At 43.3% G+C, this 23,267-nt stretch overlaps 1 protein-coding gene across 4 annotated transcripts; it reads left to right on the top strand.

Moving 5' to 3' along the window:
- Positions 1-187: 187 nt before the first annotated feature.
- On the top strand, positions 188-16,850 carry LOC116272998 (alpha-2-macroglobulin-like protein 1). 4 transcript variants are annotated; one of them, XR_004181523.1, is made up of 11 exons: positions 1,027-1,124; positions 1,266-1,481; positions 1,652-1,779; positions 1,947-2,037; positions 2,557-2,625; positions 7,499-7,601; positions 8,059-8,100; positions 9,143-9,265; positions 12,506-12,612; positions 14,217-14,308; positions 14,703-16,850. XR_004181523.1 is itself a non-coding variant. In XM_031661915.1 (8 exons), exons 2-7 carry the CDS (start codon positions 1,437-1,439, stop codon positions 8,097-8,099), a joined length of 477 nt encoding a protein of 158 aa, XP_031517775.1. In that variant the 5' UTR covers positions 188-789; positions 1,266-1,436; the 3' UTR covers position 8,100; positions 9,143-9,277. The 4 variants fall into 4 exon arrangements, 3 of the variants coding, with proteins under 3 accessions (XP_031517775.1, XP_031517774.1, XP_031517773.1); XM_031661915.1 differs by lacking the exons at positions 1,027-1,124; positions 12,506-12,612; positions 14,217-14,308; positions 14,703-16,850 and adding an exon at positions 188-789 and having other exon boundaries at positions 9,143-9,277; XM_031661913.1 differs by lacking the exons at positions 12,506-12,612; positions 14,217-14,308; positions 14,703-16,850 and having other exon boundaries at positions 9,143-9,277.
- The last annotated feature ends 6,417 nt before the right edge of the window (positions 16,851-23,267 follow it).

Below are 23,267 nucleotides of genomic sequence, written 5' to 3'. Positions count from 1 at the left end.
TTTTTTTTTTTTTTTTGAGACGGGGTCTCGCTCTGTCCCCCAGGCTGGAGTGCAGTGGCCGGATCTCAGCTCACTGCAAGCTCCGCCTCCCGGGTTCACGCCATTCTCCTGCCTCAGCCTCCCGAGTAGCTGGGACTACCGGCGCCCGCCACCTCGCCTGGCTAGTTTTTTGTATTTTTTAGTAGAGACGGGGTTTCACCGTGTTAGCCAGGATGGTCTCGATCTCCTGACCTCGTGATCCGCCCGTCTCGGCCTCCCAAAGTGCTGGGATTACAGGCTTGAGCCAGCGCACCCGGCCTGAAATTTTCATAACATAGAGCGAGATGTGACAATTTTGTTGAACACTTTATTCATTTTTCTTTCCCCTTGTAATTTATGTGAATTATGTTTTCAGAATGAAACAGTTCAAACGTCACTGTACGAGGCTCACTTAGTGACAGTTATCTGTCTTATTCCCAGAGAAATAAAAGATTATCACATGGTATCACGGCTAAGAAGCCAGCCTGCAAGGAAGGACTTTCCTAGGTCCCTGATGCTCCTTCCAACTGTGATGTAGAAGATCATCACACAGTTAAATGACGTCATAGGCTGCAATTTCTAGGGCTGTCATGTTATTACTGTTTCCTCCCCAAATAAGGAAACTGTAAAATATATACTGAACAGTTATCCACTTGCTTCTAGCAATAACTCATTCTGAAGCTGTTTGATTTCTGAATATGAATTGATTAGGTTAACCAAGTAACCTGCGGATGTTCAGTAGTACCTTGTTGATGGTGATTTTCTATAAAAGTAAGCTACTGTGATTTCTTTTTTTTTTTTTTTGAGACGGAGTCTCGCTCTGTCGCTCAGGCTGGAGTGCAGTGGCCAGATCTCAGCTCACTGCAAGCTCCGCCTCCCGGGTTCACGCCATTCTCCTGCCTCAGCCTCCCGAGTAGCTGGGACTACAGGCGCCCACAACCGCGCCCGGCTAATTTTTTGTATTTTTAGTAGAGACGGGGTTTCACCGTGGTCTCGATCTCCTGACCTTGTGATCCGCCCGCCTCGGCCTCCCAAAGTGCTGGGATTACAGGCGTGAGCCACCGCGCCCGGCTACTGTGATTTCTATGTCAGCTTCTCCAGAGGAGGTGGGTATAGTTCTCTAAATACTTAGAGGAGGCATCATCCAAGCCAACTAACAACAACCACGTGTGTGGGTTATAGAGTTGTTCAAGGTTAATTCCAATGACTCACAAAATGGTAAGCATACGTTTGGTTGTTTCCCTCAGGATACTGTAGTTGCTCTCCAAGCTCTTGCCAAATATGCCACTACCGCCTACACGCCATCTGAGGAGATCAACCTGGTTGTAAAATCCACTGAGAATTTCCAGCATACATTCAACATACAGTCAGCCAACAGATTGGTATTTCAGCAGAAGACTCTGCCCAATGTCCCTGGAATGTACACGCTGGAGGCCTCAGGCCAGGGCTGTGTCTATGTACAGGTAAGTAGAGATCCATGAGAATGAATGTACATTGGGAAGGAGAGTCTGAGGGCATCTTCCCCTTAGGCCTTCTCTCTCGCTCTCTGTTTCTCACTTGTAAGAAAAGTAGTTTGAACTGTACAATCTTTAAAGCTCTTTCCAACTCTGATTTGGCTATTTCTTCCTACCAGACGGTGTTGAGATACAATATTCTCCCTCTTAAAAATATGAAGACCTTTAGTCTTAGCGTGGAAATGGGAAAAGCTAGATGTGAGCAACTGACTTCACCTCGATCCTTGACTCTCGCTATTCACACCAGGTGAGGAAAGCTGGGGTGCTGGTGGCCGGCAGAGCACCTGGTCTGTGGAGCTGAGGTGGGACACGTGTGTGTGTGTGCACGTGTGTGTGTGTGTGTGTATGTGTGTTGGGGATGCAGAGTGCACTGAAGTAATAGGCTCACATGTGTTTTCTTCTTCCTGCTCTCAGTTATGTGGGGAGCCGTAGCTCTTCCAATATGGTGATTGTGGAAGTGAAGATGCTATCTGGGTTCAGTCCCAGGGAGGGCACCAGTCAGTTAGTAAGTTACTTCTGTTTTCTTCATTTATCTAGCTGTGAGGGGACCTGACAGTATAATCAAAAAAACTGGTAAAATGGGCATCATGGCATGTGTGTGTATATATACACACACACATATATACATGGCATGTATATACATATATATATATGTATGTATATGTATGTACATTTGTAAGAAAAGTAGTTTTCATATATATATGGCATCCATATACACGGTGTGTGTATATATACATATGTAGATATAGGTACATGTATATATGTGCATATATGTACATGTGTGTGTATATATGTATATATGTATATATACACATACATACAAACTCATGATTGGATTATTTAAATGGGCTGCAAGGTTGTAGCAGACATATGACACGCAACTCGTAATAGTCTCAGTTCCCTTTTCCTACCTTTTCCACAGTATATATTGTTTCCTTGATCATGGCAGAGCTTTGGAAGACTACCCTAGGGGATAGGGAAGGCTCTGGCTCTTAGTCTCTGTTTTTCTCCCTCTCTTATGCAGCTTCTCCAGCAACCCCTGGTGAAGAAGGTTGAATTTGGAACTGACACACTTAATATTTACTTGGATGAGGTAGGTATTCAGGAACTAGATCAAAGAACTGGATTGCTTATGGATCTTCATGACTTCTCTTCTAATCTGTATATATGGGTGTCACACACATGGGGATGAGGGGCCTGGGAGCGAGTCCACACCATGCCATGAGTTCTGCCTCCATGCTGGTATATCATAAAACACCCCGTTGTGCCTCTAGAGAAGCCCTGTCCAACAGACCTATAATGTGAGCCATTTACATTGTTTAAAGAGTTCTGGTAGCCACATTTAAAAAGTAGAGGAACAGATGAAATTAAATTTAATGGTATATTTTATGCAAGCCTATATACCCTAAATATTTCCATTTTACTATACAATTAATATACAGAAATATTAATGAGATATCTACATTCTTTTTTTTTTTTTCTGTACCACACCTTTACAGCACTGTCAGCGCGTCTCAATTCTGTCTGGCCTCATTTCAAGCGCTCAATAGCCACAAGTGACATTGCAACTCTAGAGTATGCTATAGTAGTTAATAGCAGAAGCTCTGAAGCCAGACTGCCTGGGCTGCAATCTTGGTTCTGGCACTGGCTGTGTAACTGGACAAATTGTTGAAAGTTAGCTGTAAAATGTGTGTGGGTAGGGGTCAAAATAGTTATCTCTTAGAGTTCTAGAAAAAACTAAATTATTTAAGACATGTAAAAATATCTAGGACTGTACCTGGTACAGAGTAAGCCCTCATTACTCTATAGCCATTTGTATCATTTTAACATAATGTTAATATTACTTAATATTAATCAGACATCGTATATAACCTTTCATTTTAATAAAGCAAGAAGTTCTCAAGGACTAACAACGTTCTAAAAATTGTTAACAATGCTCCTTTTCATGATATTCCACTCCACACAAGGAACAAAGTTATCCTTATTGTATATAACCAATAGACAGGAATATCCCAAATCAAAAGATGCTGTTGTTAGTAACATCCATTTCCGACCCCCTGCCCAGCCACCAACCCGATCATCTAACTGTGTTTCCTATCTTCCCGGGAACCAGGGTTTTGTTCACGTTGTGTGAGCCGTGTATAGCTTCTTTTGACATAGCTCGGGTTAGCTTATCAGGCACTACCCTGTAATCATGATGTTGCGGTTTAAAACTTTGCCAAGTCTCTGATACTTTCACACATAACTTATTCAAGTCTTACAGCAACCGACTGAGACTTGGAGAGAGAGTGGCTTGTCCGAGTCATCCCATCTGTCCGTGTCTAGGGTGGGAGCAGAACCTGGGGAGTCTGATTTCTATGACACCATGTCCGAGACGGTGATGAACTGCTTGCTCCTCAGTGTGTCCTGCCAAATCTGCCAGTTGGCTTCTAATCTGAAGCATCAGGTCTAATGGTCTAAAAGCCAGTGCTAATGATGGTATCTGTGGTTATTTCCTCTTTTCTGTGTATCTTCTCCCTTGTGGTCTTGATCAATTTCACCAGAGGATGACCTTATTCACATATATAGTCTTCCTTATTCTTTAATGAACTTGTACTATAAATGTCCCTCAAGGTACATGCCATCCCTGTCCCACAATCTCAGACAAGTAGCGTTTTCATTGTCATTCACTTATATTTCTTAATTTGTTGGGAAACACATGAAAGTTTTAAAGCCATCCTTTTGTTCCTGATGTCTAATTTTGTTGCATTATGGTCTGAGAACAGAGTCTTCATGATCCTGATTGCCTGGAATGTGCTGAAGTTTCTTCCATGACCTAATCCGTGATCTGTTTTTGCAAGTGTTCAGTGTGCACTCCAAAAGAACATCTATTTTTTTTCTCTTGGGCCTGGATTCTGATCTAGAAGTCTGAGATCATTATTTCTGTTGTTCATGTGTTTGATAACTCTGCTTATTTTTCTGCTTGATTTAACAGTTTCTGAAAAGCATATGTTAAAATATCCAATTATGATGGAGTTTGTTTCTTTGTTTGTTTAGTATTTTTTGGATAGAGACAGGGTTTCACCATGTTGGCCAGGCTGGTCTTGAACTCCTGACCTCAAGTGATCTGGCCACCTAGGCCTCCCAAAGTGCTGGAGTTATAGGTGTGAGCCACTGCCCCCGGCCTCTAATTGTGATATTTGATTTATCCGTTTATCCATACATTTTTGGCTGTCGTTTCCTGATATATTTGAGACTATATAATTAGATATATATATTATGAACATATCTTCTTAAATTTTCCTTATATTAGTACATACTATCTTTTCCCCATTACTATATATGTGTATATATTTATATCAAATACTTTTGCCTTAGATTCCTACACCACACATGCACACACACACATTTTTTTCCTTGCCTTAGTTGCCATTTAGTCAGATATTAAAACTGCTACTAGCCAGCTTTCTTTTTTTTTTTCTTTTTCTTTTTTTTTTTTTTTGAGATGGAGTCTCGCTTTGTCGCCCAGGCTGGAGTGCAGTGGTGCGATCTCGGCTCACTGCAACCTCCGCCTCCCGGGTTCAAGCAACTCTCCTGCCTCAGCCTCCCGAGTAAATGGGATTACAGGCACCTGCCACCACGCCCAGCTAATTTTTGTATTTTTAGTAGAGACGGGGTTTCACCATGTTGGTCAGGCTGGTCTCGAACCCCTGACCTCGTGATCCACCCACCTCGGCCTCCCAAAGTGCTGGGATTACAGGCGTGAGCCACCGCCCCCGGCCCTACCCCAGCTTTCTTTTGGTTCATGTTAGTCATTGGCTTTAATTCGTTATGGTGACCAAATGATAGAAAAGAACAGTGGTTCTAAAAGTTCTTTGTTTCAGGATCCCCTTACACTCTTAATTTACTGAGGGCCTCAAACAACTTTCAGTGGAGTGGGTTTTAACTATTGGTCTTTATCATGTTAGAAATTAAAACTGAGATAATCTTAAAATATTTATTAATTAATTTAAAAACAGTAATAAACTCACTACATCTTAATATAAATAACATTTTTATGAAAATAACTATTTTCTGTCCAGGCATGATGGCTCATGCCTGTAATTCCAGCACTTTGGGAGGCTGAGGAGGGCAGATCACAAGATCAGGAGTTTGAGACCAGCCTGGTCAATATGGTGAAACGCCGTCTCTACTAAAAATACAAAAATTAGCTGGGTGTGGTGGCGCACGCCGGTAGTCCCAGCTACTTGAGAGGCTGAGGCAGAAGAATCGCTTGTACCCAGGAGGCAGAGGTTGTGGCGAGCCGAGATCGTGCCACTATACTCTAGCCTGGGCAACAGAGTGAGACTCCATCTCAAAAAAAGAAAAGAAAAAGAAAAAGAAAATAACTATTTTCCAAAACAAAAAAATAAGAATAGTGACATTGTTTTGCATTTTTGCTTTAATATCTGGCTTAATCAAAGAGAATGAAATTTTATATTTATTCCTACGTTCAAACCATTGCAATATTACACATAAAGTAGCCTCTGATAACTCTACTGTATACTTGTTTATTTTTTAGTTTTTTAAATCTCTTTCCCCAGAAGGAAACAATCTCCTGTATATTTGTAAGAGAATGAGAGTGGAAAAAAAAAGTCTTAATATCATTCTAAAAATAATTCTGACCTCTCAGATACTCTGATGCAATCTCAGGGATCCCTGGAGTAGGGGAGGTCTCTTGACCACACTTTGAGAGGCACTATACCTGAAGAACTTTGGAAATCCCTTCCAATTAGGCGTTAATAGCTCTATACCTAAATTTATAATTTTTTTTTTTTTTTTTTTTGAGACAGGGTCTCACTCTGTTGCCCAGGCTGGACTTCAGTGGCCCAATCTTGGCTCACTATAATCTCCACCCCTGGGCTTAAATGATCCTCCCACCTCAGCCTCCCAAATAGCTGGGATTTATTTTCTTGTTATAGTAAAGTAACTTATACAATTGCCTTAGATTCTCCATTTGCTAATTTATTCAACAAATATTTACTGAGCAACCAACATATGCCAGTCACTTTTCTAAGTGATGGAGACGTGGCAATGAAAACAATAGATATGATACCTGGCCTAAGAGTGCTGATATTCTAGTGGAGAGACAACAATATTCAAGTTCTTTAAAATTACATGTATATGTGTATACGCGCACTTTTTTTTTTTCGGTAGTAATAAGTGTTATGCAGCATAAGGGGATAAAGAGTGCTGGTGAGGCAGGCCAGGGATGTGACTATTTTTAAATAAGGTGTTCAAGGAAAGCCCCTTTGAGGAGGTATCATTTGCTCAGGGACCAGATTGAAGAAAGCAAACCAGTAAGGGGCGTAGAACTGTTGGAGTAAAATGCAAGCCTCTGCTTTCTTTGGCCACTTTGACTAATTTAGTGGAGAAACCATGGGTCAGCGTAGACCATGAACAAAGGGAACCAGTTCACAAGAGGGCCAGAGAGCTGTAAGATCCTAAGAAGAAAGAGCCAGGAAGTCAGCAGGAGGCAATGTCTTAGGGCAGACTGTCATAGGGCAGAGGTAGGTAGAGAGTTTCAGAATGTTTGTTTGTTTGTTTGTTTGTTTTGAGATGCAGTGCCGCTTTATCACCCAGGCTGGAGTGCAGTGGTGCCATCTCGACTCACTGCAACATCCGCCTCCCAGGTTCAAGCGATTCTCCTGCCTTAGCCTCCTGAGTAGCTGGGATTACAGGTGCCAGCCACCATGCTCGGCTAATTTTTGTATTTTTAGTAGAGATGGGGTTTTACCATGTTCGCCAGACTGGTCTGGAACTCCTGACCTCTGGTGATTCACCCACCTCGGCCTCCCAAAGTGCGGGGATTAGAGGCGTGAGCCACCGTTCCTGGTGGGGTTTCAGAAAATCTACATGAAGACAGCAAGGGTCTTTTAACTCCACGTTGCATAGAGTGTAATTTTCATTTTAGTTCTAAGGTATTGTTTCATCTGTCTTCCCCACAGCTCAGTAAGAACACTCAGACTTATACCTTCACCATCAGCCAAAGTGTGCTGGTCACCAACTTGAAACCAGCAACCATCAAGGTCTATGACTACTACCTGCCAGGTGAGAGGGCTGGGCTGAAATGAGAGCTGAGATCTTACCTGCATCTCCCAACCTACTTCTGCCTCATTCTTCATGGCTTCTCTCTTAATTTTACAAATACTCCTTCCCAAGCCAAGTAGCACGTAATTAAATTATCTAATCTCCTAAAATATTTTAATTCAGTTGTGTGCCATTTTTAAGTTGCGTACACTAGAGACATTTGATATGATGTGGTCCTTAGACCAAGAAGAGAACAATGTGAACCATCGTTCTCAAAGGGCCATTTCCATTATTTTTGCTATGATTAATAATTTGTCACAATGTACAAATATTAGTGATTGAAACTTTCTTGTAATTCTGAATATCATAACCTGTAGAGATTCTCTGGAAAGGGCTAAAGCAGTAGCTTTTATGAAGCATTTTCCCTCTGAATATAGGAGATCCTCAAAGTAATTATATGTCTTATTTCATTTTACAGATGAACAGGCAACAATTCAGTATTCTGATCCCTGTGAATGAGGTAAGTCCAGCGGAGAAATGGGTGGAGTTATGGGTTAGGTGGCAGAAGTGAAGAGGAGCCTCTTTCAAGTTACTGTTATTGTCTTTTTTTGAGATAGAGTCTCACTGTGTTGCCCACGCTGGAGTGCAGTGGCGGAGGTTGAGTGGCTCACCTCCCAGGTTCAAGCGATTCTCCTGCCTCAGCCTCCCGAGTTGCGGAATTATAGGTGCCCACCATCATGCCTGGCTAATTTTCGTATTTTTAGTAGAGACAGGGTTTCACCATGTTGACTAGGCTGGTCTTGAACTCCTGACTTCAGGTGATCTGCCTGCCTCGGCCTCCCAAAGTACTGGGATTACAGGCATGAGCCACCACACTCAGCCCTGTTATTGTCTTTTGGAGGCTTATTTTTGATAGAAAGTGAGCTTTCCTTTTTTGTCTTAAACCTTTTTTTTTTTTTTTTTTGAAAGAGGGTCTGGCTCTGCTGCTCAGGCTGGAGTGCAGTGGCGTGATCTCAGCTCACTGCAGCCTCTGCCTCCCAAGTTCAAGCGATTCTTGTGCCTCAGCCTCCTGAGTAGCTGGGATTACAGGCATGTGCCATCACGCCCAGCTAATTTTTTTGTATTTTTAATAGAGATGGGGTTTTGCCATGTTGGCCAGGCTGGTCTCAAACTCCTGGCCTCAGGTGATCTGCCTACTTCAGCCTCCCAAAGTGCTGGGATTACAGGTGTGAGCCACTGTGCCCAGCCTGTCCTAAACTCTTGAAAATAGTTTATGTCAGAAAAAGCTAATCTTGGTATTAAAACAATACTTTTTCTGTCAGATTGAAAATAGATGGACTTTTCCTAATATTTTTACATAATACATCTTTGTTATATGAAAATACTAAGATGAAAGTAAAGGTTACCTGATTCTACTCCTGTGAGATAACACTATTAATAATCCAATTGTGCATTTGTGAGTTATTTTGTATATAGAGGTCAAGTATCCTCTATATATGTACTGAGCTTCTGAGTATCACAATGTCTTTTATTTTTTGTTTGTTTGATTGTTTGCTTTTCAGGACAGAAGCTGGAAAGAGACTCAATTAGTCCTCTATGTCATTACTGGAGGGTGGAACATTCTTCTGTCGCTTGAAGCAGAACTCCTTCAATCAAATAATTTAATTTCTCTGACTAGTAAATGGGTAACAGATGAATATGTCTGAACCTCAGCTGTAATACTTTCTAGTACCTTTGCAAGGAGATGGGATAGGAACAAGCACTCAGAGGAGGCACTGTATGGGCAAGGTCACAGGGGGAAGAAAGGTGGTTTAGCTGTTTTGTGTAGCCATTTAGGGGGCTCTCCAGAGAGGAGACAGTGGTGGAGGGTGAACTAGAGAAGACAAGAATGTCTTCCTAGGCTGGGCACAGTGGCTTATGCCTGTAATCCCAGCACTTTGGGAGTGTGAGGTGGGTAGATCACTTGAGGTTGGGAGTTCAAGATCAGCCTGGCCAACATGGTGAAACCCATGTCTACTAACAATACAAAAATTAGCCAGGTGTGGTGGCACGGGCCTGTAATCCCAGCCCCTTGGGAGTCTGAGGCAGGAGAATCGCCTCAGCACTGGAGGTGGAGGTTGCAGTGAGCTGAGATTGTGCCACTGCACTCCAGCCCGGACAATGAAGCAAGACCCTGTCTCAAATAATAATAATAATAATAATAATAATAATAGTAATAATAATAATAATGTTTTTCTAGAGTTTAAATCTAAAGGAAAATGTGATTTAGGGCTTTGGGAATTGGCTAAAAAAATAAAAATGGAAAAGAAAATCTGTGCATTTAGTTCTATACATATTTCTTTGGAAACCAAAAGTTCTTTTAAAGATGATGATCGTCCTTTCCCCCAAAACTCACAATTTGGCTTCTTCCTTAAACCTTTTAACCCAGACTTCTCTTTTTTTTTTTTTTTTTTTTTGAGACGGAGTCTCGCTCTGTCACCCAGGCTGGAGTGCAGTGGCCGGATCTCAGCTCACTGCAAGCTCCCCCTCCTGGGTTCACGCCATTCTCCTGCCTCAGCCTCCCGAGTAGCTGGGACTACAGGCGCCCGCCACCTCGCCCGGCTAGTTTTTTGTATTTTTTAGTAGAGATGGGGTTTCACCGTGTTAGCCAGGATGGTCTCGATCTCCTGACCTCGTGATCCACCCATCTCGGCCTCCCAAAGTGCTGGGATTACAGGCTTGAGCCACCGCGCCCGGCCTTAACCCAGACTTCTCAATGAATCATTTTAAAGATGTGAGGACAGGTTAGAATAGAGAATTTTAATTATAAGGCTGCGCTCACCCAGCCCACTACTGTGGGGCAAACAGTGATTGATGACAAGAAAAGTGGCTGGCCAGAATGCGCTCTCCATCTCTCTCGGTTTCTCTTCTGCATGATTCTCCCAGCCTTTCCCCACGTGGGCTATCTATCACTGTGCAAGCACTTCCTCGGAGCAATGCTTTTGTTTTGGAAACAGGTTTGGAGGCAAAGGGATAAGGGAAGTAAGATGAATGATGTTTAACAGAAAAGATTCTCTAGGCAATTACACCCTTTTATCCTGGGTCTCCACTGGATCAATTACACTCCCGTTGATTGTAAATTCTGACTGAAAAGTCAGGGAAAATAAGCACATTCTACAAAAACAAAAAAATGACAGATGGGACCTACTTAAACTAAAGAGCTCCTGCACAGCAAAAGAAACTATCAACAGAGTAAACAGCCTAAAGAATAGGAGAAAATATTAACAAACTGTGCCTCCAACAAAGAACTAATACCAGAATCTATAAGGAACTTAAATCAGCAAGAAAAAAACAAATAATTCCATCAAAACGTGGGCAAAGGGCATGAGCGGACACTTCTCAAAAGAAGAGTACAAGTGGCCAATAAACATATGAAAAAATGCTCAACATCACTAATCATCAGAGAAATGCAAATCAAAACCACAATGAGATACCATCTACACTAGTTAGAATGGCTATTATTAAAGTCAGAAAATAATGGATGTTGGTGAGGTAGCAGAGAAAAGGGAACTCAACACACTGTTGGTGGGAATGTAAATTAGTTCAGCCACTGTGGAAAGCAGTTTGGTGTTTTCTCAAAGAATTAAAAATAGAATTACCATTCAACCCAGCAGTCTCACTACTGGGTATATACACAAAGGGAAATAAATCTTTCTACCAAAAGGACAAATGCACCTGTACATTTTTCGCAGCACTATCCACAATAGCAAAGACATGGAATCAGCCTAGATGTTCATCAATGGTAGATTAGATAAAGAAAATGTGGTCCATATATTCCATGGAATACTATGTAGTCATAAAAAAGAATGCAATCGGCCCAGTGCGGTGCCTCATACCTGTAAACCCAGCACTTTGGAGGCCGAGGTGGGTGGATCACCTGAGGTCAGGAGTTTGAGACCAACCTGGCCAACATGGCAAAACCCCATCTCTACTAAAAATACAAAAACCTAGCTGGGCGTGGTGGCAGGTGCCTATAATCCCAGCTACTCGGGAGGCTGAGGCAGGAGAATTGCTTGAACCCAGGAGGTGGAGGTTGCAGTGAGCCAAGATCGCGCCATTGCACTTCAGCCTGGACAACAAGAGCAAAACTGTGTATCTAAATAAATAAATAAATAGAATGAAATCATGTCCTTTGCAGCAGCATGGATGCAGCTGGAGACCATTATCCTAAGTGAATTAATGCAGAAACAGAAAACCAAATACTGCATGTTCTCACTTTAAGTGGGAGCTAAACATCTTGTACACATGGACACAAAGATAGGAACAATAAGCACTGGAGATTCCAAAAGGGAGGAGGAAGGAAAGAGGGCAAGCGTTGAAACCTACTTTCAGGTACTATGTTCACTATTTGGGCAATGGGATCAGTAGCTCAAACCTCAGCATCACAAAATATACCCATGTAACAAAACCTGCATATTTACGCCCTGAATCTAAACCTGCATATGTACCTCGTGAATTTAAAATTAAAAAGACCAGACGTGGTGGCTCACTCTTGTAATTCCAGCACTCTGGTAGGCCAAGGTGAGCGGATCACTTGAGCTCTGAGTTGGAAATCAACCTAGGCAACATAGCAAAACTCCGCCTCTACCAAAAATACAAAAATTAGCCAGGCATGGTGGCGTGTTCCTGTAGTCCCAGCTACTCTGGAGGCTGAGGTGGGAGAATCGCTTGAACCTGGGAGGAGGAGGTTGTAGTGAGCCGAGTTTGCACCACTGCACTCCAACCTGGGTGACAAAGTGAGACCTTGTCTCAAAAATAAATAAATAAACAAATAAATAAATAGATGTGTGTACTGAAGAGAATATTTCCCCAAGCCCAGAGTCACAGTTGCATTAATTGTTCTGTCCTTTTCTCTTCCATCCTTGTGTCTGTCCTGGTCCTTCTAGGAGTTCCTATAGTGAGGGCAGATGGGGGAAGACACGCAAAGGAGGTCATTCCCTGGCTTGCCTCTCGGCTATCAAAGGAAGAGAACAGAGGGAACTCTGAAGAAAAGGTAGTTGCCAGGCGCGGTGGCTCACACCTCTAATCCCAGCACTTCGGGAGGCTGAGGCGGGTGGATCACTAGAGATCAGGAGTTCAAGATCAGCCTGGCTAACGTGGTGAAACCCTGTCTCTACGAAACATCCAAAATTAGCTGGGCCTGGTGGCGCGTGCCTGTAATCCCAGCTACTCAGGAGGCTGAAGCAGGAGAATCGCTTGAACCTGGGAGGCGGAGGTTGCAGTGAGCTGGGATCGCTCCGCTGCACTCCAGCCTGGGCGACAGAGTGAGACCCGGGCTCCCCAAAAAAAAAAAAAAAAAAAGGTAGTCATGAAAGCCCCTTCCACTCACTAAAAGCTCCACCCCATGTACATTTTGGGTCTGCAGCACTTACCAGAGCAGTCCCTCTTTTGGAATAAAAGGAAATGGTGATCCTCAAGACTTAAGAAGTTAAGTGGGCCGGGCGCAGTGGCTCACGCCTGCAATCCCAGCACTTTGGGAGGCTGAGGCTGGCGGATCACGAGGTCAGGAGATCGAGACCATCCTGGCTAACACGGATGTACTAAAAATACAAAAAAAATTAGCCGGGCATGGTGGCGGGCGCCTGTAGTCCCAGCTACTCGGGAGGCTGAGGCAGGAGAATGGTGTGAACCCGGGAGGTGGAGCTTGTATTGAGCGGAGATTGCGCCACTGCACTCCAGCCTGGGCGACAGAGCAAGACTCCGTCTCAAAAAAAAAAAAAAAGTGGGCAGAATACATGTTAAATGATTAGGAAAACTTTTTATTCTTGTATCTTTGGGATTTCAGATGGGATAAAAAGAATATTCTTATGCTTAAATTATCAACTACGCTGAATAAAAGGATGTTAATGAGAACATGTACATTGTCCAACTCATTGAAATATAAACATTTGTGCATATTTGAGAAGGCGATTGTGAGGATTAGGTGGCATTTAGCATTCAAGTGACACTTGGTATTATAGTACTTATAGTAAATGCTGATACATGTCAGGTATTGTACCAGGCCTAGGAATACAAAGATAAATAAAATGAAGTTTCTATCCTCAGGAAACTCACAGCCTAGTGGAGGGAGGAAGGAAACAAACAAGTTAACAGTTATAATACAATGTGACAAAAAAGAATGATAGAAGAAAGCACAAAAAGCTATGGGAGGCCAGGTGCGGTGGCTCACGCCTGTAATCCCAGCACTTTGGGAGGCCGAGGCAGGCAGATCACCTGAGGTCAGGAGTTCGAGACCAGCCTGGCCAACATGGTGAAACCCCGTCTGTAGTAAAAATACAAAAAATTAGCCGAGTGTGGTGGCAGGCGCCTGTAATCCCAGCTAATCGGGAGGCTGAGGCATGAGAATCACTTGAATCTGGGAGGTGGAGGTTGCAGTGAGCAGACATTGCACCACTGCACTCCAGGAGCCTGGACAACAGAGCAAGACTCTGTCTAAAAAAAAAAAAAAAAAAGAGATGAGAGAAAGCACAGTATTTCACCCAAGTAATTCAGTGTACTCATGGATTGTGTGCGTGCATGTGTGGGGCGGGTGGAGGGGGTAGTGTGTCTTCAAAGTTAGACTGGGAAACAGAGATTGGATAATGACTTGCTTTTCAGAAAGATCGTTCTAGCAGTAATGTGAAGAATGGGGTGGAGAAGAAGAAAGCCGAGTCCTTGAAACCATTTAGGAGACCGCTACAGTTATCCAGGTAAAAGCTGGTGAACGGGCAGTGGGAGGGAAAGGAGGGGACGTTCAACAGCTACTTAGCTTAGGAGATAGAATCAGGAATGACTTACTGACATCAAAGACAAAATGTACCAGACAATTACAGAGGTGGTTTTATTCGGGCCATTGCAATCGAAAACATGTTCATTAATTAATAACATCTCAGGGAAAACGAAGGGGACCTGAGGTTTCATAGAGGCAGCGAAACAAAAGAGTCATACATGAATCTTATAAGGAAGGATGGAGATGAGGCTTTCTATGGAATATGTGTGAGCAGGGTGGTTTTTTGCCTTTAGCTGTTTCGTTGGAACACAAAAGGTTGGAGGGTTTTGGAAAACAAAACGATGGGTAAATTTCTTAACTCACCTGTTTTACAGCAGCACAGGGCTCAGGTGGCTCACCAGTGTCGGAGACTAAGTGAATGCAAGACAGGAGAGTAAGGGAAGAGGCTGGGAAGACTGCCAGAATTCTAGACGGTGGATTACAGACAGGAGAAAACCCTTTTCCTCTACCTGGTAGGTTTAGTATCTGGGGCCTGCAAATGAAACTGAGAAAAAGCAGATGAACAGAAAGGTTATTTCACAAGCATGTGAGAACTTCACAGGGAAGAAGTGAAAACAGGAGAAGCAATTAGGAATGGGGGCTTATATGCCATTTTAACAAAGGACAAGTTGTGGATACATAACAAGACAAAAGAAGCGGGATTTGGGCATCTAGGGGCAGTAAATTATGGGAAGGTAAATACATGGGAGGCACTAACGGAAGATAATGGCTATTTTAGTAAGATTTGTTTATGCAGATTCAAGTTGGTGCTGACTTTCTGTCTCTTGTGATATGAGTTATTCTCCTCTTGATATGGGAGAGGGGAAGAGAGACACTTTCCTTCGTAAGGGGAATTTTATACTCTGCTTTTAAGTGTTTCTTAAATGCCTTCCAGCTCAAAATCATACTTATGCCAAAGTGGCACAGTTTGGACTGGCATATTCTGATCCCTTTTAACTGGGTGGATGGTGCCATCCATGCAGGTAAAGAGATACAGAAAGGCAGAAAATAGTGTGTTCAGTTTACTACATTAAGTTTGAGAATGTGTAAGGCCTGATGGTGAAGATGTTGAGACAGTGGGATATAAAGGGTCATGTCAACCACTAAAGAAAGAAATCTGAAGATCAAGATGGGCAGTTAGCAGCAAATAGGTAGTGAGAAGCCAAGGGTGTAGAGGACTAGCTAGGGAACAGGAAATGAGAAGAGGAGAGAAGGAAAGGGAGGGCCAACATTTCAACAGCAAAGGAAGAGAAGGGACTTCAGAACCCAGGATCCCACCAATATTTCTTCCCATAACAATGGCTTCTTGAAGGGTTTCCCTTCTCCTACCTCCCCCTTGAATTCCCCTCTTCATCAAGGATTTGGTAGGAAGTGGAAGGGAACCAGTATCAGAAAAGAAGCCCACGTTTTTTTTTTTTCTTTCTAAGAATCCTACCTTAATAAGCAAACTATGTCACATTTGGAGCACAGAGAACTTTCTATCCTTCTTCCTGTAGCCCTGATTGAAATATTTGTCATATTCCATCCAGACTGTTGCAAAAACCCTGTTGCTGCTCCTTCTATCTCAGAACATTCCTCCACCCCGTGTCTATTATTATACTTCACATATTCTCCATGCACATGGCTGCCTCCATTCAACTAACCCTTATAATTGTGTCAGGTGATGTACTGCTAGCTATTTAAAATCTGGGCCAGGTGCAGTGGCTCCCACCTGTAGTCCCAGCATTTTGGGAGGCTGAGGAAGGAGGATCACTTGAGCCCAGGAGTTCAAGACCAGCCTGGACAACATAGCAAGACCCCATCTCATTCTTTTTAAAAAATAAAATCCTAATCTGATTATGTCATTCATTTGTTTAAAACCCTTCAGGAGCTCTTGGGGGTAAAGCTCTATTGCTCTTCATGGCATACCAGACGTTCATGACTGTTTTCTTCCTGCCCCCTCCCCGCCAGCTCCATGTTCAGCCTTTGACCCTCACACTTCAGGAACACCAAACATTGGGTTCCCAATTTCCACTGAAATCTCCGATAACTTTGAAAGATGCTTTCTATCAAGCTTGAAAAGGCTTTCTCTCTTCTGCTTGGAGGACTTCCGCTAGTCCTTCAAGGAATGGCCCCCAAGGTGTGTTTCCTACTCTGGCAAGGCTTCCTCAAGACCTCTCTGCTCCTACAGCACCTGTGATTCCGGCGGAGGATTTACCAAGCTGGGTTACCGTTTTCCGTTGACCCTCCCATCTCCCCCATCAGAATGTAAGATCTCTGGAAGCTTCGACCCTGGGCTGGGTACTGCCAACTCCCCCCTACCACACCCCATTATCTGTTCTCTTTATCACTGACAAAAAGTACAATTTTATTTGGAGCAGCAACGTGCCCAACTAAAATCGTCACCTTCTCAGAATCGCTTGCAGTTAGATTTGGCCATGTGGCAGAATTCCAGCCTACAAAAAGTAACCGGAAGTCCCTGGAAAATATTTCCTTCTTCTTCTCTCTTTTTTTTTTTTTTTAAGATAGAGTTTCACTCTTGTTGCCCAGGCTGGAGTACAATGGCATAATCTCGGCTCACTGCAACCTTCACCTCCCAGGTTCAAGCGATTCTCCTGCCTCAGCCTCCCAAGTAGCTGGGGCTACAGGTGCCCACCACCACACCCAGCTAATTTTTGTATTTTGAGTAGGGACGGTGTTTCACCATGTTGGCCAGGCTGGTCTCAAACTCCTAACCTAAGGTGATCCACCTGCCTCAGCCTCCTAAAGTGCTGGGATTACAGGCGCTAGCCACCGCGTCCAGCCAGTATTTCCTGCTTTAATAAAATGACAAAGCCTCATAAAGCTTTTGGTCCTTCCACCTCCTTACTGGAGCAAGGACAAGATACCTGGAGGAAGAGTAGTCATTTTGCAACCACACTGGTAAAAACCACACGCTGAAAGCCGGGCATGGTGGCTCACGCCTGTAATCCCAACACTTTGGGAGGCGGAGATGGAAGGATCACTTGAGATCTGGAGTTCAAGACTCACCTGGGCAACATAGCAAAACCCCGTCTCTACAAAAAATAAAAAATTAGCTGGGCATGGTGGTGTGTTTGTGGTCCCAGCTACTCTGGAGGCCGTAGTGGGAGAATCGCTGTGAGCCCGGGAGGCTGCTGCTGCACTCCAGCCTGGGCGACAAAGCCAAACCCCATCACAAACAAACAAACAAACCAAACAAACAAACCCCCAACACCAAAAAGCCATACACTGAAGGTGAGAGGGCAGAGGGACCAGTGGAGCCCAGCTGCTTGAGGACCTCATAGATTCAGCCCGGATGCGTACCCTTGTACATCTTGGATGATCAGTGAGAAAAATTAATGGCTTCCTTTTTTTTTTTCTTTACCTTTTTATTGAAGTATAATAAACAGAAAATCTATATAAGTGTACTTCAATGAATGTTCACAAATCGAAAACACCTGTGTAACCAGCATCCAGAACATTTCCAGCATTCTTCTTTTTTATTTATTTAATATATATATTATATATATAAATTAACATATATAATTAATATATATATATTTTTTATACAGGTTCTCACTCTGCCACTCAGGCTGGAGTGCGGTGTCACAGTCACAGCTCACTGCAGCTTCAACCTCCCAGGATCAAGCGATCCTCCTGTATCACTTTCCTGAGTGGTTGGGACCACAGGCTGGTTCCACCAAGCCTGGCTGATTTTGGTATATTTTGTAGAGATAGGGGTTTTGTCACATTGCCCAGGCTGGTCTTGAACTTCTGGGCTCTAGCCATCCACCTGTCTGAGCCTCCCAAAGTGTTAGGATTATAGGTGTGAGCCACCATGCCTAGCCTCCACCATTCTTGAAGCCCACTCCCCAGTTTTGGTCCAGTCTCCAGGAAAAACCATTATACTGATTTCTAAGAGCATAGATTAGATTTGCCTGTACTTTTTGCCTATAAAAACAGGCATAGGTACAAATTTTTACTTTTATTTCTGGTTTACTTCATGCGACAATATGTTTGTGATATTCATCAATATTGTTGTAATTATAGATTACTCATTCTTTTTTTTTTTTTTTTTGAGACGGAGTCTCGCTCTGTCACCCAGGCTGGAGTGCAGTGGCCAGATCTCAGCTTACTGCAAGCTCCGCCTCCCGGGTTCCCGCCATTCTCCTGCCTCAGCCTCCCGAGTAGCTGGGACCACAGACGCGGCCACCTCGCCCGGCTAATTTTTTTGTGTTTTTAGTAGAGACGGGGTTTCGCAGTGTTAGCCAGGATGGTCTCGATCTCCTGACCTTGTGATCCGCCCGTCTCGGCCTCCCAAAGTGCTGGGATTACAGGCTTGAGCCACCGCGCCCGGCCAGATTACTCATTCTATTGCTACATAGTATTTCATTGTAAGAATGTGCCTCAATTTATTCATCCATTATATGACTGATGGGTTGCTTGAGTGTTGCTACTGTAAAGCAAAATAAATCTCCCCAAAATCACTAGGTCAAAGGGAAAAGTCAAGATGGGCATTGCATGGGGCAAACCTGCCTCTCATTCTATTCCTAAATAAGATACCTACAAAGATTAAAAAAAAAGAAGAAGAAGAAAGAAAGAAAAAAACGAAGGAAGTTATATACCTCCCTCACAATTTGCCCACCAGGAAATTCCTTGTGGAAAAAGGATAGGCAGAACTCAAAGTCATCCGTCTGCTCTCATGAGACAAATGCATTTCTGATTGCTTCCTTTGTCCTGTTGTTTCACTAAACCAGACTAAGGCATAGGTGACTATTCTTGTAAATTGTGCGTTCAGTGAAAGGCTAATCAGAAACTCAAAAAAAATGCAACGTTTGTCTCTTATCTACCTATGACCTGCAAGCCTCTTCTCCACTTGGAGTTGTCCTGCCTTTCCGGACTGAACTAATGTACAACTTACATATATTGATTGATGTCTCATGCCTTCCTGAAATGTATAATTCCAAGCTGTGCCCCAACCACCTTGGGCACGTGTTGTCAGGACCGCCCAAGGCTGTGTCACAGGCATGTCCTTAACCTTAATAAAACTTTCTAAATTGATTGAGACCTGTCTCAGATACCTTTTGGTTTCCATTACTATAAGTAGCACTGCTACGAATATTCTAATACATGCCTTTTCGTGAACATATTATACACCTTTATGTTGGGGACATATCTAGGAGTGTAACTGCTAGATCATAGGGTATATATGATTTTTGCTTTCGTGGATACTACAAAATCATTTCCCAAAGTGTTTGACCAATTTACACTCTCAATAAGAATGTACAAGATAATTCCAGTTATTCCACACCCTTGGCAACACTTTGGTAGATCCTGAGTTGTTTATTTTAGCCATTATGTTAAGCGTGCACTGGTTAACAGAAGACTGATTTTTAATTGTATTTTCCTGGTAAAATAAAGTTGAATACTTTTTTTAAAAGTTTATTGCTCATTTGGATATCCTCTTTTTAAAGAAGCAGTTCTATTAAGATACAATTTACATGCCACGCAATTCTCCCATTTAAAGTGTACAACTCTGGGCTGGGCGCGGTGGCTCACGCCTATAATCCCAGCACTTTGGGAGGCCAAGGAGGGCAGATCACATGAGGTCAGAAGTTTGAGACCAGCCTGGCCAACAGGGTGAAATCCCGCCTCTACTAAGAATACAAAAAATCATCTGGGCGTGGTGGTGTGCGACTGTGAAAATAAAGTGTACAATTCAATGGCTTTTTTTTTTTTTTGAGACAGGGTCTTGCTCTATTACCCAGGCTGGAGTGCAGTGGCGCAATCTCGGCTCACTGCAACCTCCACCTCCCGGGTTCAAGCAATTCTCCTGCCTCAAACTACTAAGTAGCTGGGATTACAGGCATGCATCACCATGCCTAGCTAATTGTTTTGTATTTTTAGTAGAGGCAGGGTCTCACCTTTTTTTCCAGGCTGGCCTCAAACCCTGACCTCAAGTGATCCTCCCACTTTGGCCTCCCAAAGTTCTGGGATTGCAGGCGTGAGCCACCGCGCCTGGCCAATTCAATGGTTTTTAATAAATTCACAGATGTGTGCAATCATTGCCACAATTTTAGAACATTTTCATTGCCTCAAAAAGAAACTCCATACCTTTTCACTATCATCCTTTATCTCCCCACTCCCTGTGCCCAGCCCCTAAGCAACAAATAACTTTCTATCTATGAATTTTCTTATTCTGAACTTTCAAATGAGTGTAATCATATAATATGTGGACTTTTGGTGGGGTGTGGTAGCTTATACCTATAATCCTAGCATTTTGGGTGGCAGAGGTGGGCGGATCGCTTGAGCCCAGGAGTTTGAGACCAGCATGGGCAACACGATGAAACCCTGCCTTTACAAAAAGTGCAAAAATTAGCCAGGCATGGTGGTGGGTACCTGTAGTCCCAGTTACTCAAGAGGCTGAGGTGAGAGGATCACCTGAGCCCAGGAGGTCAAGGCTGTGGTGAGCCATGATCATGTCACTGCACTCCAGCCTGGGTGACAGAGTGAGACCCTGTCTTAAAAAACAACAATGGCCGGGCGCGGTGGCTCAAGCCTGTAATCCCAGCACTTTGGGAGGCCGAGACGGGCGGATCACGAGGTCAGGAGATCGAGACCATCCTGGCTAACACAGTGAAACCCCGTCTCTACTAAAAATACAAAAAAACTAGCCGGGCGAGGTGGCGGGCGCCTGTAGTCCCAGCTACTCGGGAGGCTGAGGCAGGAGAATGGCATAAACCTGGGAGACAGAGCTTTCAGTGAGCTGAGATCCGGCCACTGTACTCCAGCCCGGGACAAAGGGAGAATCAGTATCAAAAAAAAAAAAAAAAAAAAAAGTGTAATTTTGTGACTGGCTTGTTTTCATTTATAAGGTTTTCAAGGTTCACTGAACTTCTAGTATCAATATTTCATTTCTTTCTTTTTTTTTTTTTTGAGACGTAGTTTTGCCCTTGTTGCCCAGGCTGGAGTGCAATGGCGCGATCTCAGCTCACTGCAACCTCCGCCTCCCAGGTTCAAGCGATTCTTCTGCCTCAGCCTCCCTAGTAGCTGGGATTATAGGCATGTGCCACTACACCCGACTAATTTTGTATTTTTAGTAGAGATAGGGTTTCCCCAGGTTGGTCAGGCTGTCTTAAACTCTCGACCTCAGGTGATCTGCCCACCTGGGCCTCCCAAAGTGCTGGGATTACAGGTGTGAGCCACCGTGCCCAGCCCTATTTCATTTTTTTTATGGTCAGATAATATTCAATTGTATGGATATGCCACATTTTGTTTATTCATTAGTCTGTTGATAGACACTTGGATCCACCGTTTTGCTATCACATATATATATATGTGATATATATATGTGTGTATATATACATATATATGTGATATATATATGTGTATATATACATATATATGTGTGTGTGTGTATATGTGTGTGTGTGTGTGTGTGTGTGTGTATATATATATATTTTTTTTTTTTTTTCTGAGACAGAGTCTCACTTTGTTACCCAGGCTGGAGTGCAATGGGTTCAAGCAATTCTCCTGCCTCAGCCTCCCGAGTAGCTGGGACTACAGGCATGTGCCACCACACCTGGCTAATTTTTGTATTTTTAGTAGAGAGGGTATTTGGCAATGTTGGCCACGCTGGTCTCAAACTCCGGACCTCAGGTGATCCGCCTGCCTCAGCCTCACAAAGTGAACCACCGCGCCCGACCAGAATTGTTTTTTACCTTTTATTTTAGGTTCGGGGTACATGTGCAGGTTTGTTATATAGGTAAACCTGTGTCATGGGGGTTTGATGTACAGATTATTTCATCATGCAGGTACTAAGCCTAGTACCTAGTCACGTAGAAGTTTTTAAGTGCATGTATGTTCTCATTTCTCTTGGGTGTATATGTAGGAGTAGAACTGTTGAGTTATATGGTGACTCTGTGTTTAATCGTTTGAAAAATTGCTAGACTGTTTTCCAAAGTAACTATACCATTTTACATTTCCACCCACAGTGTATAAGCTGACTCCTCCACATCCACTTTGATACTTGTTACTACCTGTTTTTTTTTTTTTTTAATTTTATTATGATGATTATTTTTTGAGATGGAGTCTTGCTCTGTCACCCACACCGGAGTGCAGTGGTGCAATCTCGGCTCACTGAAACCTCCGTCTCCCGGGTTCAAGCGATTCTCTCTGCCTCAGCCTCCCGAGTAGATGGGATTACAGGCACGCCCCACCATGCCCAACTAATTTTTTGTGTTTTTAGTAGAGACAGGGTTTCACAATGTTGGCCAGGTTGGTCTTGAACTCCTGACCTCAGGTGATCTGCCCACTTCGGCCTCCCAAAGTGCTGGGATTATAGGTGTGAGCTACCACACCTGGCCTGTTATTTTTATTTTTAATTTTTGAGACAGAGTCTCATTCTGTCACCCAGGCTGGAGTGCAGTGGCATGATCTCGGCTCACTGCAACCTCTGCCTCCCAGGTTCAAGCAATTCTCCTGCCTCAGGCTCCCAGGTAGCTGGGACTACAGGTGTGCACCACCATGCCTAGCTAATTTTTGTATTTTTAGTAGAGACTGAGTTTTGCCATGTTAATCAGGCTGATCTTGAACTCCTGGCCTCAAGTTACCTGCCCGTCTCGGCCTCCCAAAGTGCTGGAATTACAGGCGTGACCTACCGCGCCTGGCCCTGTTTTTTTAATTCTAGCCATCTTAGTGGGTGTGAAGGGGTATCTCATTGCGGTTGGATATCCTCTGATGAAAAATGGTTTGTTCAAGGCTTTTGTTTATGATTCTGGATTGACTTTCTTTTGAAATTCTTTTTTTTTGTTTGTTTGTTTTTTTCTTTTTTTAACTATTTTCTTTTTTTTACTTATTTTAGGTTTGGGAGTACATGGGAAGGTTTGTTACATAGGTAAACATGTGTCACAGGGGTTTGT

Source organism: Papio anubis, unplaced genomic scaffold, assembly GCF_008728515.1.
Source record: "Papio anubis isolate 15944 unplaced genomic scaffold, Panubis1.0 scaffold302, whole genome shotgun sequence".
NCBI lineage: Eukaryota > Metazoa > Chordata > Mammalia > Primates > Cercopithecidae > Papio > Papio anubis.
Note: the sequence above shows the minus strand (reverse complement) of the source record. Positions and strands in the feature narration are given on the sequence as shown.

What these genes read in the sequence shown, in the direction of transcription:
- LOC116272998 (XM_031661913.1), top strand. Translation starts at nt 1,104, where the DNA reads ATGTCAGCTTCTCCAGAGGAG. An exon ending in TGTCAGCTTCTCCAGAGGAG is followed by an intron (nt 1,125 to 1,265) that starts GTGGGTATAGTT and finishes TGTTTCCCTCAG; the next exon opens with GATACTGTAGTTGCTCTCCA. An exon ending in GGGAGGGCACCAGTCAGTTA is followed by an intron (nt 2,038 to 2,556) that starts GTAAGTTACTTC and finishes TCTCTTATGCAG; the next exon opens with CTTCTCCAGCAACCCCTGGT.